The sequence below is a fragment of the Hydractinia symbiolongicarpus genome, chromosome 10, assembly GCF_029227915.1.
Source record: "Hydractinia symbiolongicarpus strain clone_291-10 chromosome 10, HSymV2.1, whole genome shotgun sequence".
Classification (NCBI taxonomy): Eukaryota; Metazoa; Cnidaria; class Hydrozoa; order Anthoathecata; family Hydractiniidae; genus Hydractinia; species Hydractinia symbiolongicarpus.
This window is the reverse complement of record NC_079884.1, coordinates 15327203-15341585: the sequence shown is the minus strand read 5'-3', so window position 1 is coordinate 15341585 and position 14383 is coordinate 15327203. Positions and strand designations below refer to the sequence as shown.

General features: G+C 34.8%; 1 protein-coding gene across 1 annotated transcript in view; it reads left to right on the top strand.

Moving 5' to 3' along the window:
• Window positions 1–12068, top strand: part of LOC130662336 (serine/threonine-protein kinase ATR-like) — a 29777-nt gene extending 17709 nt beyond the window's left edge. Inside the window, exons 18-42 of the mRNA XM_057461174.1 lie at window positions 273–358; window positions 502–696; window positions 776–973; window positions 1103–1279; window positions 1410–1771; window positions 2150–2722; window positions 3069–3832; window positions 4053–4203; window positions 4348–4438; window positions 4705–4886; window positions 5274–5516; window positions 5949–6153; window positions 6346–6536; window positions 6693–6826; window positions 7079–7249; window positions 7500–7770; window positions 7978–8251; window positions 8420–8570; window positions 8934–9093; window positions 9395–9548; window positions 9986–10051; window positions 10793–10878; window positions 11144–11231; window positions 11417–11524; window positions 11958–12068. Coding sequence (XP_057317157.1) covers window positions 273–358; window positions 502–696; window positions 776–973; window positions 1103–1279; window positions 1410–1771; window positions 2150–2722; window positions 3069–3832; window positions 4053–4203; window positions 4348–4438; window positions 4705–4886; window positions 5274–5516; window positions 5949–6153; window positions 6346–6536; window positions 6693–6826; window positions 7079–7249; window positions 7500–7770; window positions 7978–8251; window positions 8420–8570; window positions 8934–9093; window positions 9395–9548; window positions 9986–10051; window positions 10793–10878; window positions 11144–11231; window positions 11417–11524; window positions 11958–12017 — 5141 coding nt within the window. The 3' untranslated portion in view covers window positions 12018–12068. The remainder of the gene's footprint in view (window positions 1–272; window positions 359–501; window positions 697–775; window positions 974–1102; window positions 1280–1409; window positions 1772–2149; window positions 2723–3068; window positions 3833–4052; window positions 4204–4347; window positions 4439–4704; window positions 4887–5273; window positions 5517–5948; window positions 6154–6345; window positions 6537–6692; window positions 6827–7078; window positions 7250–7499; window positions 7771–7977; window positions 8252–8419; window positions 8571–8933; window positions 9094–9394; window positions 9549–9985; window positions 10052–10792; window positions 10879–11143; window positions 11232–11416; window positions 11525–11957) is intronic.
• Window positions 12069–14383: the final 2315 nt, after the last annotated feature.

Genomic DNA, 14383 nt, shown 5'->3' with positions numbered 1-14383 from the left:
AATAGGTTGAAGTGTTAGGTTTATGTGAGTTTGGCTCGTTTGCATTTTTAGTGGTATTTTTATGAAAGCAAACAATACTCAAATTCCAACTAAGTTTTGTACAGTTAACTCAAAAAAAAAATGAGACATTATTAACTGCCTTTCCTAAAAGCAAAAAGTTGCCAACATTTAACATGAGAGATCTTTTTTAGAAGGTGGCACCACATTATGAGTTACCTCTCACTGATCCGGAAAAATGTTCCAAACATAATTCTTTATATTGGCGTGTTTAGGTGATTTGCTCTCGGTAATGGTGGTTAGTTTGTTCAACTGCTTCATCACACAAAATAAATTCATTGCTTCTGTTGCATCTGACCAGGTATGACTAATAGACATAAAATTATGTTATGTATTTATAAATACTATAAAAGTTAATAGCACAAAAGTTATTCCGATCTTTGTCTTTCCAGAAAAATAATAGAGCATAAACCATATGATAACTAATTCATAATGTTTTTTTAGATTCACCAAATAGCACGATCAAATAAATGGACATGCCAACAGCTGTTTGTTGATCACAAAAACCAATTGAGCGATATTGCTGTGAAAAAGTTTTTCAAAATTTTAACAGAAGGAAAGGACGTTCATAGTGTCACCGAAGCATTTTTCGATATTGCAAAGCTATTTGAATTTCCAGATGTGAAAGCATTCTTGGCGGTATATGTTTGCAATTACTGAATATACCTTTCGAATTATGTGGATTCTAATGTAATAAACTTAATCTGATCGATTTTAGACAACATCAACAGAAATGCTACCGAAAATAGTGCAGCATGCATCTTCTCGTTCATCAATTATTTTGAGGTTATTTGCGAAATATTTGAACATCAACCGACGTGAAATGATGTTTTACAATTTCAAGTATATATTTTCGTACATAATACGAACAGTTTCCAAAGAATCAGAATTGGAGTCCTGTTTGCGTTATTTGCAGGTGTGAAGATTACATCTTTTGATTTGTGACTGCATTTGAATTGATGAAATTGTGTTTAGGTTTTTTATCCTAGTTGTGCATCAAATTTAAAATCAATGTAAAGGGCATTTTTTTGTATTTCCTATTTAGGATGAAACTGACGTTGAGTTAAGTAGCTTGCTGTTATCTGAAAGTCAAAGCGTATTCAACCAACTGATACTGTATCTTAGTGTAAACCGTGAACAGGTGTATCAAGGATTTTCAATCCTTGCCAGCAACGATACTTCTTATAAGGGACCAAAAGAAATCAGATCGGATTCTGACATTGTATGTAAATTAATCTAACTATTTTTATTTTTTTATTAATAATTTCAGAAAGACAGATTACTGAAGTAATAGGATCATATAAGTGGTTTGTTTTGAGTTTGGGAAACTTCGAACTGTTTTTTTTGTTTAGGCTCTCCTTCTCCACCACAAGCTGCTGGGTGTTTTAGCATTTTTCAATTCCGTATTAACACATAGTCCAAACTACGAGAAGAAGATTGCTCTTAAGAGCATACTCTGTCTTCTCAACATAATGGGACCAAAGTATTTGACGCCGGTTCGGTTGAAGGTGATGGCCATCTTAAAATTAACATTTCGATTGAAAAACGACTTTCCAGATTTATGTTGTGCTGCATGGGATTGCTTTGTGCGCAATATTGACGTGGAAACACTGGGCTCTATTCTTGGTCAAATTGTTGCAACATTGCTACCTTTGTTGGATACCTGCAGTGATCAAGTGGCGGCTATTTTAAATTTCTTAATTATTGAGAACCGGTACATATTTTTTTTCTAATGCTCTATAATTAAATTTTTTTTACTTGTTATGTTATTAAAAAGTATTAACCCTAATACCCTTAAAAGTTTCTCTTCTTCTATACTTCGATACCTTAAAGTTTGGGTATACAAAAAGTGACTTCAGAAAACTTTTTTTTGAGGGCTACAACATATCTCAGATGATATGTGGGTGATAACATAAGATTATATATTTGTAAACAAATATTGATCTTTATCACAATGTAATAAGCTATTTAGGATGATTTTTTTATTTTTGTTACACTTCTTTTAAAAAAATTTTTGCACCGGATCACTTTTATATATTTCTGCGTTAATTATATGTCATTACCACTCTGTAACAAATCATTGTTTTTTTAGATCCGCATTAAATTCTTATTTTACTGACATATATTACATACCCCCTCATCCATGTCTGGCGAAGATCAAGAGAATAATAGACTCATCACACGTGACTATCAGGCAAATCAAAGACTTCAAAACACAAATATTGTCTTTACTAAAGGGTATAAAGAGTGAAAATGAATCTGTGCAGAAATTTGCACTTATTAGGGTTTGTGATTTGCTGGATGCGAATCCGTCGTTTTCAGATGAGCTGCGTTCAGATTCAGTTGATCCTGTCATAAAAGAATTGATCAACACGTTGCTTCAATGTTGTAATGAACAGAAAAAGAATACGTTAAGTTTGGTTGGAAAATGTTTTGGCCTTCTGGGGGCTATTGATCCAGGTCGACTTGAAAATACTTCAAAAGAAGTTGTGATGGAATCCACTGCCAATACTGATATCACTGATATCAACTTCGCCTACGATTTGATCAACGAACTTTGTCGCTCATTCTTAGCAGCAAACAACACAAGAGCACAAGATTGTGCTGCTTTTGCTCTGCAGGAGATATTACAGTTTTACCACTGCACAGATCAGTATTCCGACAGGTCAGTGTTTTTACTGTTATTTTTTGTTACACTTTATGGCCTTGTGCAAAAGCAGCTTGTGCAATTTCTGAAAGATAACCGGAGGGTTGTTTACGTAAACTAACACACCTTTGTTCATGTTTTGCTGTTTCCGTTACTTATTCGGTTGTGCCGAATTAAGCTTTAAATCAAACGAGGCAAGGATGGTCTCTTCCTCGTTGAAGTTCCCATATAAAAAACCTTCAGCAATTAGCCAATATCAAAAACTAAAAACGACAAATCTATCTGACGAATGTACAAGCCATCTTGCACTATAAAACACATGATCGAACGTGTTAAAATTTGCGAGTTTTATTCTTATTTTTAGCAATGGCTATCAGTTATGGTTGAAATTCTCTAATTCTACACAAGAACTACTTTATCCTCACCTGCAGTCAAAGTATGTCAATTCCACCAACTACAATTGGTCGAGACTATCCTTGCCTATATTTGAAAGCGTAAAGGGTTCTGTCTACAAAGAGTGGATATGCAATTGGACAAACTATATGATTTACAAGTTGGATTCACCAAACCCCACGAAAGTATTTCAACCATGCATGTCTATTATAAAACACGACCTCCGAACGGCTTTGTTTCTTCTTCCGCACGTCGTTCTTAGTGTGATTCAATCTTCCAATGCAGACATTGTGCGAACCGACATTATGGCTGTGCTGCAGTCTGCAATGACAACCGAAACGCAGATCTCAGAGTTTAAAAATTCCTGCGCACAAACTGTGTTTTCCATTTTGGATTTTCTGAATGTTTGGTACACCAACGCAAGACACGCTACGAACACTTCTTCTGCAAACTCTGGAATGTTGAGCAAAAGTATCCAATATGTTGCAATGTTCTTGAAAAGTATACCAAAAGATATCCTAGCTTTCTCTTCATTTCATTGTAACGCATTGTCGCGTTCATTGATGTATTACGAAGAGCACATCGAACTGACAAATGGTAATGTTGAGGATCACTTGGAGTTTCTTCAGAAAATTTACTACGCATTGGATGAACCTGATGGAATTGCTGGCATTGCTGCTACGAGAAAGAAAAACACAAGTCTGAAGGAACAGATCATCGAACATGAGAGCTCAGGTATTTTGTTATGCACTGTTTCTCGCAACCAGTATTTTGAATAATGCTTTTACTATGTGTACAAAAATGTGTTGGAACGTTTGGGCAAAGGTATGTGTTATTTCTTGAGAAAAAAAGTAACTTTTCTTTTTTCTGAAAATTATTTTGGAGTTTTGGTTGCAAAGCACCTGAAACGATACTTTTATAGATACTTTGATTTTACCTCAAAACGTAATTTTAGGGAATTTACGCGATGCAGTTGCGTGTTACGAACGTGCCATTCAAATCGATACAGAGAATGTGAAACATCATACAGGATTTTTAAACTGCTTGATACGGCTTGGTCAACTTAACAACGCCTTAATGGACGTCTCTGGTGTAATGGAGAAGAGGTCTGTTTTTAAATTGATCTGGAGTTCTCAGAATCAATAATATCAATATGCGTGTCAGAACAGTTTTGAGTAGTTTCTGCAGAAATACAGTAAATTTTCTTTAATTTTGTCATATATGTTACCGTTAAGGTTTTTTTTCATTAGGCCTGACTGGTCGACTCAACTTCAGCCGTATCAAACGGAGATAGCATGGAGGCTTGGTCACTGGGATATCTTAGGCAAAACTGTAAACCAGGTAATTCTATGTCCCAACATTCTAGGTATTAGTTATTTTTTTTTTATTTCTGCATTGTATTGTAATTTTTCTTAAATCTATTTTTCTGGGTTTTATGCTAGAAGAATAAAAATCCTGTAAATTTTCAACTATTGACGATATTTCATATTTGCAAATATATTTGATCTTTTTTTTTGCATGTGCAGTGCTTATTCAAACAAAGAAAATTAAGTAATAAGAAATTTCAGATCGTTTGATTAACCTTTCTTTTTCTTTTTGACCTATAGAAAAAAAACTTGCAGCAAAATTGGAGCAGTTCTCTCGGCCAATTACTCATCTGTTTAAAAGATAAAAATATTGATGAGTTTGGACAGACGATGGCTTCCATCAGGAGCGTACAAACTCAGCGTCTACTCAGTGCCAGTGTTGAATCTGGTGGCTATCAGCGAGCTTACAACGCAATCATAAGGTACGTAAAAAAGTTTCTCTCTGGAAGCTTACTTACTTATGTAGCTATGTGTTCTCAAAACATGATCCTAAAATATTGTTTTTGTTATTGCTTGTGACGTTGGCCAGCTGTTACTGCCAATTGACACTAAAAAGTTTAAATGTTATTCTTAAAACACAAAATGTTTGTCCTAAAAGGTTTACTGCTTAGGTAATGCTTTGAAAGTGCCAGAAAACACTAATTAGTTAGTTCTTAATGAAAGAAAGGTTAATTTTAATATTGTGGTATATTGTGCTGTAAAAATTTTTTTTTAACAACTCTAATAATTCTTATTTTTGCGACCCTGTACGTTTTACAACGTATTATTTCTTTCAGAATAACTCATAACGCGTTTTTTTTTTCCTGCAGACTTCACATGTTAACAGATATCGAGACTTGCAGCGCTGTTCGTTTCCATGACAACCCAAAAGTAAAGTCACGCGATCTTCTGTCTCATCTCGACCACCGATTGGATGTGATGGAGTCATCATTCAAATCGAAAGAACCAGTGTTGAATTTGAAACGAATTTTGCTGGCATTACATGGTGAAGAGTTTCAGTTGACTATCGAGCAAGACAATAGCTGGTTGAAGACGGCGAAGATAGCTCGGAAGTATGTATTTACTGCTATATTTTTACTGGTGTTAACTAAGTAGTATGGATATTTTGAATATTTCTTCAAGACATATTTACTAAAATAACTAAAAATTCCTAGACTCCGAAACCGTTTTTGGAAAACCCGAAATTTCCATTGTTTTATGCCCACAATGAACCCGATTTGTAGCCACCTGCCTCACGTTAGTAAACTTGAGCAGTACCGAATGAGAAAATTTAATTCTCTTCCAAATGTGCCTCTATATCAGCGTTTGTAATTTAGGTACCTCTTTATTCAAGAGACTACAGATAGAGATACTAGAGATATGTAAAAGATATGTAAATAGATCGCCCATTGACCAATGGGCGATCTATTTACATATCTCCACACATTTGTCTAAGTAATTCTTTTTCTTATTTCATTATCTTGATGGACTGTGTTGTGATTTAGAGATGGCTTGTTCCAAACCGCCTACAGTTCACTTCTCAACGTCAATGCTAACAATCGATCTGATTTTTTAATTGAGCAAGCCAAATGGTACGCATGCCAAAAAGACCTGCATAACGCACTGCTAACTCTTCAGAAAGGATCGGCTGCTGCTGTAGAGCAGAGAAGATATGTAGAGGAGAGCAACAATCATTTCTACGCAGCCAAGGTTTGTGTTGTTGTTGTGTTGTTCAATGTAGGTAAAATGCAGTTTAACTTGAAGATGTGTGCTTCAAACCCTTTGTGTTACAGCTTTTTAAGGAGATCCTGAATACCTATGGTGCTCCTTTTATTTATAAAATATGTGAGAAGCATATTACAATGCGTTTATAACCTTTATTTGCTCCAGCATTTTGTTTAGATATCTTTACTGAAAGCCATATGGATGGAGGAAACTGAATACTACGAACCAGAACCAGTGCTTGCGCAATACAAAGACGCTGTTGAGAAGAATGTGAAGTGGGAGAAGGGACACTTCTGTTTGGCGAAGTATTACGAGAAATTAATGAATGCTTGGGATGGCAACAAGGAAGGCAGAAAGAAAGGAAAACAGTACGTTCAGCAATGAAGTTTGCTTTTTAGCTTTGCATATACGCCTGATAAGAAGGGCGTATTGTGCGCCCAAAATTCTTAACAACACTGGGAATCGTTTTGACGTTTCAAAAGCCGAATAAAATGTCTGTAAAACGTTTTCCATACTTTTTCTAGAGACTTTATACGCTTTGTGGTAAAACACTACGGCGAATCGTTACAATATGGAAGCAAGTATATCTATCAATCCATGCCAAGGTTGTTGACATTGTGGTTAGATTTTGGACAAGATGCCAATCAAGTTATAGAAGGTTTGTAGTCGTTGAGAATTATTTTACGGTTAATTCAATTCGGTGGTAAATTTGTAGTTAAATTTACACTTGGTATATTATTTAAGATTACAAAGGCCAGTTTTCCTTTTGTCAGTTCCAAATGTTATAATCATTTTTGTGATTCAATTTAGAAATGCATAGGGGAATTTTGTGGGAAAATGTTCAAGAGCTTAGAAATTTATTCAAAAAAAAAGAAAAGATAAGCAATTGTTTATTATTCTTATTTTTTAGGAAATGGCAGACAAGTGGAGAAAACAAAATACAAAGAAAAAATGCAGAAGTTGAACGACGAAATCATCAAACTGTCAAAAGTCTTGCCGGCGTACCAATTCTTGACTGCGTTCTCACAGTTAGTTTCTCGGATATGCCACAAGAATGCGTCGGTGTGGAATATTTTAAAAAGTATGTTGCTCGTTATATTATTTTTCAGTTAGTAAATGCAACATCTGAACTGATGGTCACTGATACCCCAGATTGTAAAGCCACTCAACTAGTGTTTTTATTTCTGCTTGTGGAAAGCTTCCTACAAGACTGATTTCTTTCCCTTGTACTTTAAACTGTGAGGAAGACTCCATTGTTTTCTTGCAAGGATGTGTGTGGGTCTTAACGTTATAAATGTAAGTATTCTTAAAGCGTGAGCTTGTTTACTCAGGTATAATTTGCAAAATATTCGCAGTATATAAAGAGCAAGCCATCTGGAGCATGGTTGCAGTGTACAAGTCATCTATCAACACGCGCAGCGAAAGATGTAAAGTTATCTTTCAAGAAATGTCCTCAGCAGATCACCGATTGAAGCAGTTCATTTCTCACTGTTTGGAACTGACAGATCATCTGTTAAATATCTGCAATCGAAGAGTTTTGAAGGAGAACAAGCTAAGCATGGCGAGAGATTTTCCAGCTCTTGTGAGATTGCTGGGTGATCGGTGCGTTATGTTTTTGCTCTTTGTTAAGCTGACAGCTTTATTTAAATTCCAAAGTCTTCCATATACCTCATTATGTTTTTCTTTACCGGTTGTCGCAAACTGGTGCGTGATGTGTAAAAACCTTTCCGTCAAAAACACCCATAACTTAAAATATTTCGGTAATAGCACCTGCATTTAACGAAGCATTTAATTTTTTTTCATCCTTAGTAATTTTAGCGAAATAATTGTTCCTCTTCAATCGACATTAACAGTCCAATTGCCATGCGTGCCAGATCCACAACAGAAACATAATCCCTTCCCTGAGAACCTACCAATCATAGTTGGAGTGGAGGATCATATCGACGTCCTTTCTTCGCTTCAAAAACCAAAAAAAATCTGCGTGAGAGCGAGTAACGGTTGTAAATATGCACTCATGTGTAAGCCGAAAGACGATTTGAGGAAAGATAACCGTCTCATGGAATTTAACTCACTTGTTAACAAGGTACAAAAAAACTACAAAAATTGTAAATTTATTCATTTATTTATTGTAAGTTTGGAAAATATCAGAAAATATGGGAACAGTTTCGTGTAGATTTTGAAATTTTAAAATATCGAAAATATGAATTTTCATTTAATTATGGCATACGGAATTCTCCACTCGTCTATTTAGTTGTTGCTAAGAGACCCGGACTGTCGTCGTCGTCAACTTCATATTCGCACGTATGCCGTCATACCGTTAAACGAAGAATGCGGATTGCTAGAATGGGTTCCGAACACATCCGGGTTACGTTACATATTAAACAAAATATACAAAGAAAAAGGTAATATCTTTTTGTATTTTTATTTTCTCCCTTATTTTAAAATCAAGAGCTTTTTAAGTGTTTTTCATCGCTCGTATAACACAGACAAAATTTTATTTTGTTTTACGGTGCAGGAGACTTGCGAAACAACATAACAATTTTTCATAGTACAGCCTTGCAAAGAAAACTAAAGAGAAAATTATATTCTAAGAAAATTATAGTAATTATAATAATTTTGAGCATTTAAAGTGTATACCGTCTATCAGTAGTTTAACTTGGTTAGTTTTTTGAGGGGTTATTATTTTCCCTTAATTTTTTCCTCTCTGTTTGCCCCACATGTGCACAAATGTACATCCTTATTGAATCAAATTATTATGTACGTAGGTATAGTGGTTAAGATTCAAGAATTAAAGCAGTTATACGAACCAATGAAGAGCAGTAACTTGCGTACAAAGGTCGATATATTTGTCAATCGAATATTACCAAAATACCCGCCTGTTTTTAATGAGTGGTTTTTAAACAGTTTTTCCAGCCCTACAAAGTGGTATGTATAAGTGCTTTTCTTTTCACTGCTAATATAATAGCTAATTCGCAGCTTCTTCCCCTTCAATAGCCAATAAAGATTTCGGTTAAGAATGTCAAATATGGTTGCCTATGTCATAGCAATGATGCCGGGGTTAGCAGATAGCCGCTTTTATTATTTAAATAAGGCCTAAGAGCTTAGTTTTTTGCTAGCACTTGTGCTTTAATCGCGTTGTCTAATCAAGAACTTGTTTAAGCATTTATTAGGATTTTTTCATTGTGTTTTACCATATTTGAATATTTACAATATTTATGTTTTCTAGGTACATGGCCAGACTGGCATACTGTCGTACGTCGGCTGTGATGTCCATGGTCGGTTACACACTTGGTTTAGGTGACCGACACGGTGAAAACATACTGTTTGACTCCATGTCAGGCGATTGTGTTCATGTTGACTTCAATTGCTTGTTTAACAAAGTAAGTAATTACTCTCAAGTTTGTCGACATAGTTAAGACAAATTTAGAATAGTTGAGTTTAATATTTACCCATTCTTATTTGGTTTCGCTAAACACTAATTCCATGTTTTTACCTCTCAGCGAGTTACACAATTTTGAGCACTTTTTCACTTTGTTATCTCGTAGATATTATCTCGTAAACTGATCGGTCAAACCTTAAATTCGATCAAACTTTTAAAAGACAGTAACTTCTTTTATCTGATCCTGAACGAGCTTAATGAAATGTTTATGGGCATTTTAAAAATAAAATAAAATGGTTGCACCAATGATAAAATTATGCTGGACTGTAGAACAGACAGACGCATAGGTGCGTCTTTTGCAGTGTAACGGTCTAAGTACGTAATTAACCCTTTTAGTAGTTGCAGAGTTATGTTTATAACTGAAAATAATATATGTAGGGTGAAACGTTTGACTGTCCAGAAAGAGTACCTTTTCGGTTGACGAACAATATGATAAACGCTATGGTAAGCTTGTTTGTTTATTTTTTTATTTACTTAATTATTTGTTTGTTTTTTCCGAATGTTTGCATTGCCCTTCCCGACATATCAATATTTATGATAAAAAAATGGAAAATGTTCCACGAATAGATCAAGTATAAATGATAAGTTAAGCTGGGTCGCCTATAGTAATAATACTTCACTGGTGTGTATCTGAGATAAGCAAAGTAGATGCGTTCATTTTTCCTTGAAGTTAGCCGAAAAACGTCTTATTTGTTACCTTTTTAGACGTTACAGCACGACGTTACCGCATATAGACTGACGTCAATAGCATTTTTAAAATTAGCATAGCCATTGCATTGCGCTTTTAAGTTGTGGCCAAATAGCTTGGAAACGAGTGGAAATAACTGACGTCATCTCCTACATGGGTAACCATAGACCGCCTTGCGACCAAAATGGAACTAATTTCCATTAGCTTGGTCAACCCACCCCTTTCGTAACAGACTTGTTAATGTCGTTATTAAAATACCTTTAATATCTCTTCAAGCGTTCTTCAAAAGGACATGATTGTATACATTTCCTTGATCAGCGTCTTAAACTCTATTCAATAAATAGGTAAACAAAAATCAAACAAAAATTGTGCATCGAAGGGTCATTGTTGTCGTCATCGAAATTCAAATGGCAAATGTTTTCATTCTTTTTCTGCCTAAGTAGATTTTTCCACAAGCCCTTTCAACTATTGTGTATGAAATGAAATATATTCTCTAGGGTCCGTTGCGTTATGAAGGTGTGTTTCGAAAGTCTTGCGAAATGGCCATGAAGTTAATGAGACATCAAAGAGATTCGCTACTCAGGTAATATTAACTTTGCTCATAAGCGTTCTGCCTTTTTGTACTATACGATGTGTCGCTTTTGTCGTATGCATAGATTCATTTAAAAAATCGATCACAATAAAATTCCTTTTTTTATATTTTTTCACGATAATAGTTATTCAGCCATTTTGTCTAGTGTTGTTTCGGGTCTAGCTTTTAAGTATTTTCATAAGAAATATGGCAGTGGAGTGTTCGAATGTGTATTAAACTAATACATATTGCTGAGTCTCTTTTATTGACTTCCCAGTGTGCTGAACACGTTTTTGTATGATCCGCTTGTCGAGTGGAAGAAGGAAGCCCGAAGACAATCTTCTGGTGAGACTACAAATGAATTGGTAAGCCACATGTCATATGTGTACCTGCTCTATTTTTTTGTTACAAGCACTATGTGGCTGTGTGTAACCGCAACACTAATTTTAACCTTTTATATGAAACACAGTTAAGCGTGAAAAACTCGAACCGACATTAAGGTTTTTTATTGTTTATGTACTTGTTATTCTTTTTAACAAACATGTTTTAGGCGTTGAAGATTCTCAAGAATGTTGAACATCGACTCACTGGATACATGAGTAGCACAATGATACATTTGCCGCTCTCTATTGAAGGACAGGTGCATCAGCTTATAAAGGTAAAAATCCCAGCGACAGAATATATAAAAAAAATCGAATCCTGTTTATTAGGACTGTTAATTCGCTTGTAGCTTTGAAATGTTTTTGTTGTGTTGTCAATTTAAAGCCTGATTAAAATATCAGCAAATTTTGTTTCTGTATGAAATTTTTGAGTTGTATGGGACCGTCGCCATGATGACTCAACTACTGTGCACCTTTCCTCGCGTAACCGTGTTCTTCATTCATTTTTGTGCTTTTCACTTTTTCGTACATGTATTCACTTGTGCGTCCTTTCATTTACATGTGCGCCCTTTTATTCACTTGTGCGCCCTATCATTTACTTGTGCGCCCTTTTTATTCATTTGTGTGCGTTTTTTATTTACTTTTGCGCGGTTGTGCGAGCTCTTCTCTTACTTGGGCGTCAGCCACTGGTGAACAAACTTTTTTTTTTAGGAATCGACAGATCTTGAAAATCTTGCTCGGATGTACATTGGTTGGGCAGCGTATATGTGATTAATGTAAATTTGTATTTTTTTGACAAGAACCTACTTTGGAATAACTAAAGTTTGTTGTTAGCTCGATGGTCCCTTTGTCCAACTTGTATATATACTTGTATATACAAGATGCCCTGGAAACGAGGTTGCCCTTTGTCGCGATATTGTTGATCCGCTTTAAAGTTCGTCCTGGCCAGAATGTAGAATGAAAACGAGGGAAACCTTCAGAAATTTTCTGCTATTTTAATTTAAAAAATAAAGCAAATTCCCCAAGCAATTGATCACTGTTGTTCCGCCTCCGGATGTATCTATGGATATTTCAAAAGGTGATGAAAGTTTTGAGCTTCCTGTCAGCAATGAGAAGACAATAAGTATCACCATCTTTTGCTATTTCGTTGCCCAATTTTTTTAATTTTTATTTTCATGGAACACCATTAAAGCAAAACAATAAAATATTTCGTTTGTTTTAAAATTTAAAGTGATTATGTTATTAACATGCGCTGTTTGTCAAATCGAAAGTTAACGTATGATAATTATTAGTAAGGGAAATGAAACAGCTACAACGACGCAGGACTGGTGAAAATTTAAATCGAGTCAAGAAAGCTATCTTACAAGAAGACAAAATATTGTTGAACGAAATCTTCAGCGCATAAAATTTCGGAAGAAAGTCATAGCAGGTCTGTACTTACGTGAAATAATGGAATGACCTCGTACCAAATTATAATAAAAAAACTCAAACTTTTTTTAGAAAATACTCTCTCCCTGACATTTTTGTAGTATTATCAAATACAGTGTGATAAAGCCAGTTGCTGTTTTGTTTTCATGATGTTAAAATTGGTTTGTTATGAAACAAACTGCTAGGCGTTTGTTCGAAGCGATGACCTTTAATCTATAGAAGCAAACTCGAACCTACTACCAGTTGTCTCCTCTTGTATATCTGAAAGCGAGCGAGAATATAATTCATCTATAGGTGAATCTTTGTCATGACATATCCGTGTGTCTTTTCTCAACCGAATGTTTCACCCCCATCATAACGGTCGAGTAAAATCGATGTAAAGCATATTGCAGCAGAAATACTTGGCATATCACTGGAATGCTGTCTGGCAATGAACAGTAATTGATTCGCGGTCTGCAGAACTGGGAGCCGCAGACAAACCCACTGCGCTGCATCCGTCAATAAGTGAGTAATGTGCACAGATAGTTTATCCGGATAACGTCCAAATATAGGTAAATCTTTATCTTTTTACCACGACCGATTATGACGGGCAAGTATATTCGGCACAAATCATATTGAAGTAGACTTGCAGGCATGTTAGCCTTACGATGGTTTTCCCTGGCTATGCTAACCAGCACGGTGCGTGAATTTAAAGAGTTTAAAATTATCACAGTGCAGGTCAAATTAGAAGAAGATCATTAGTATGCTCCGGACGGACGGACGTTACACCGAGAATGATGGTGATGATAGATAGATAGATATTTTTCGTAAACAAATGTATATACAGTAAAGTGTTACAGTACTAAATTCAATAAATTTAATTGTTGTTACAAGATTAAAAATATGTAATAATGCTGTCTAATTAAACACCTTTGTAAACCAGGAAACTCATAGAAGACAAATAACTAGTCTTACCATTGAGAACCTGTTGACATAACATATCATACTTTTGCTACGAAGACGCTAATATATAAAAATATGCAGGAAAAAGAGAATTAAAATAACCTACGTTAAAAATGCTAAATATTATATAACTTTTCATTTTTTTTTTTTTTTTTTTTTTTACATTTTTAGCTACTGGAGTTCTTTTACTTTAACGAAGCAATGGACTCTGAATTGCACAAATAAATGAGGAAACCATAATTCGTTTTTAAGATATATAATTGTATTTAATTTCTTTTAACCACCCATCAACTCTCGTTTGTTATTGTTAAATTAAATTCATGAAGATTAATTTTGGCGAATCTAATCCATATTCGCGAAAATTTTTCTCCGCGTAAATTTCCAGGAAGTTCGATTCGCAAAAATAAAACTTCGCGAAATTATTAAAAATGATTTTGCAAAAATTAACGTTGTGAAACTTTTAGTAATTTTATTTTAATTTTAATAATTATGTGCGCAGAAAGACTTGAAATGGTTCATTCGCAAAAAAATATCTGCACATGACTGATTCGCGAGAATTTAAATTAACTTAAGGTGTGAAATACTTAATTCCGCGGGCGTTTTTCAAAAGATTTCATCAGGACAGTTAATTCCAAAAATTATTTCATGGTAATTTTTGTTGCCACGAAAAAAGCTGCTTTATTTAGGTAGCACTGGGAAACAATAGAATTTTTAATTTTGTAGACGCGCGGTGTTTTCTGACTGAGGGAAAACCAAACAGCTACTAA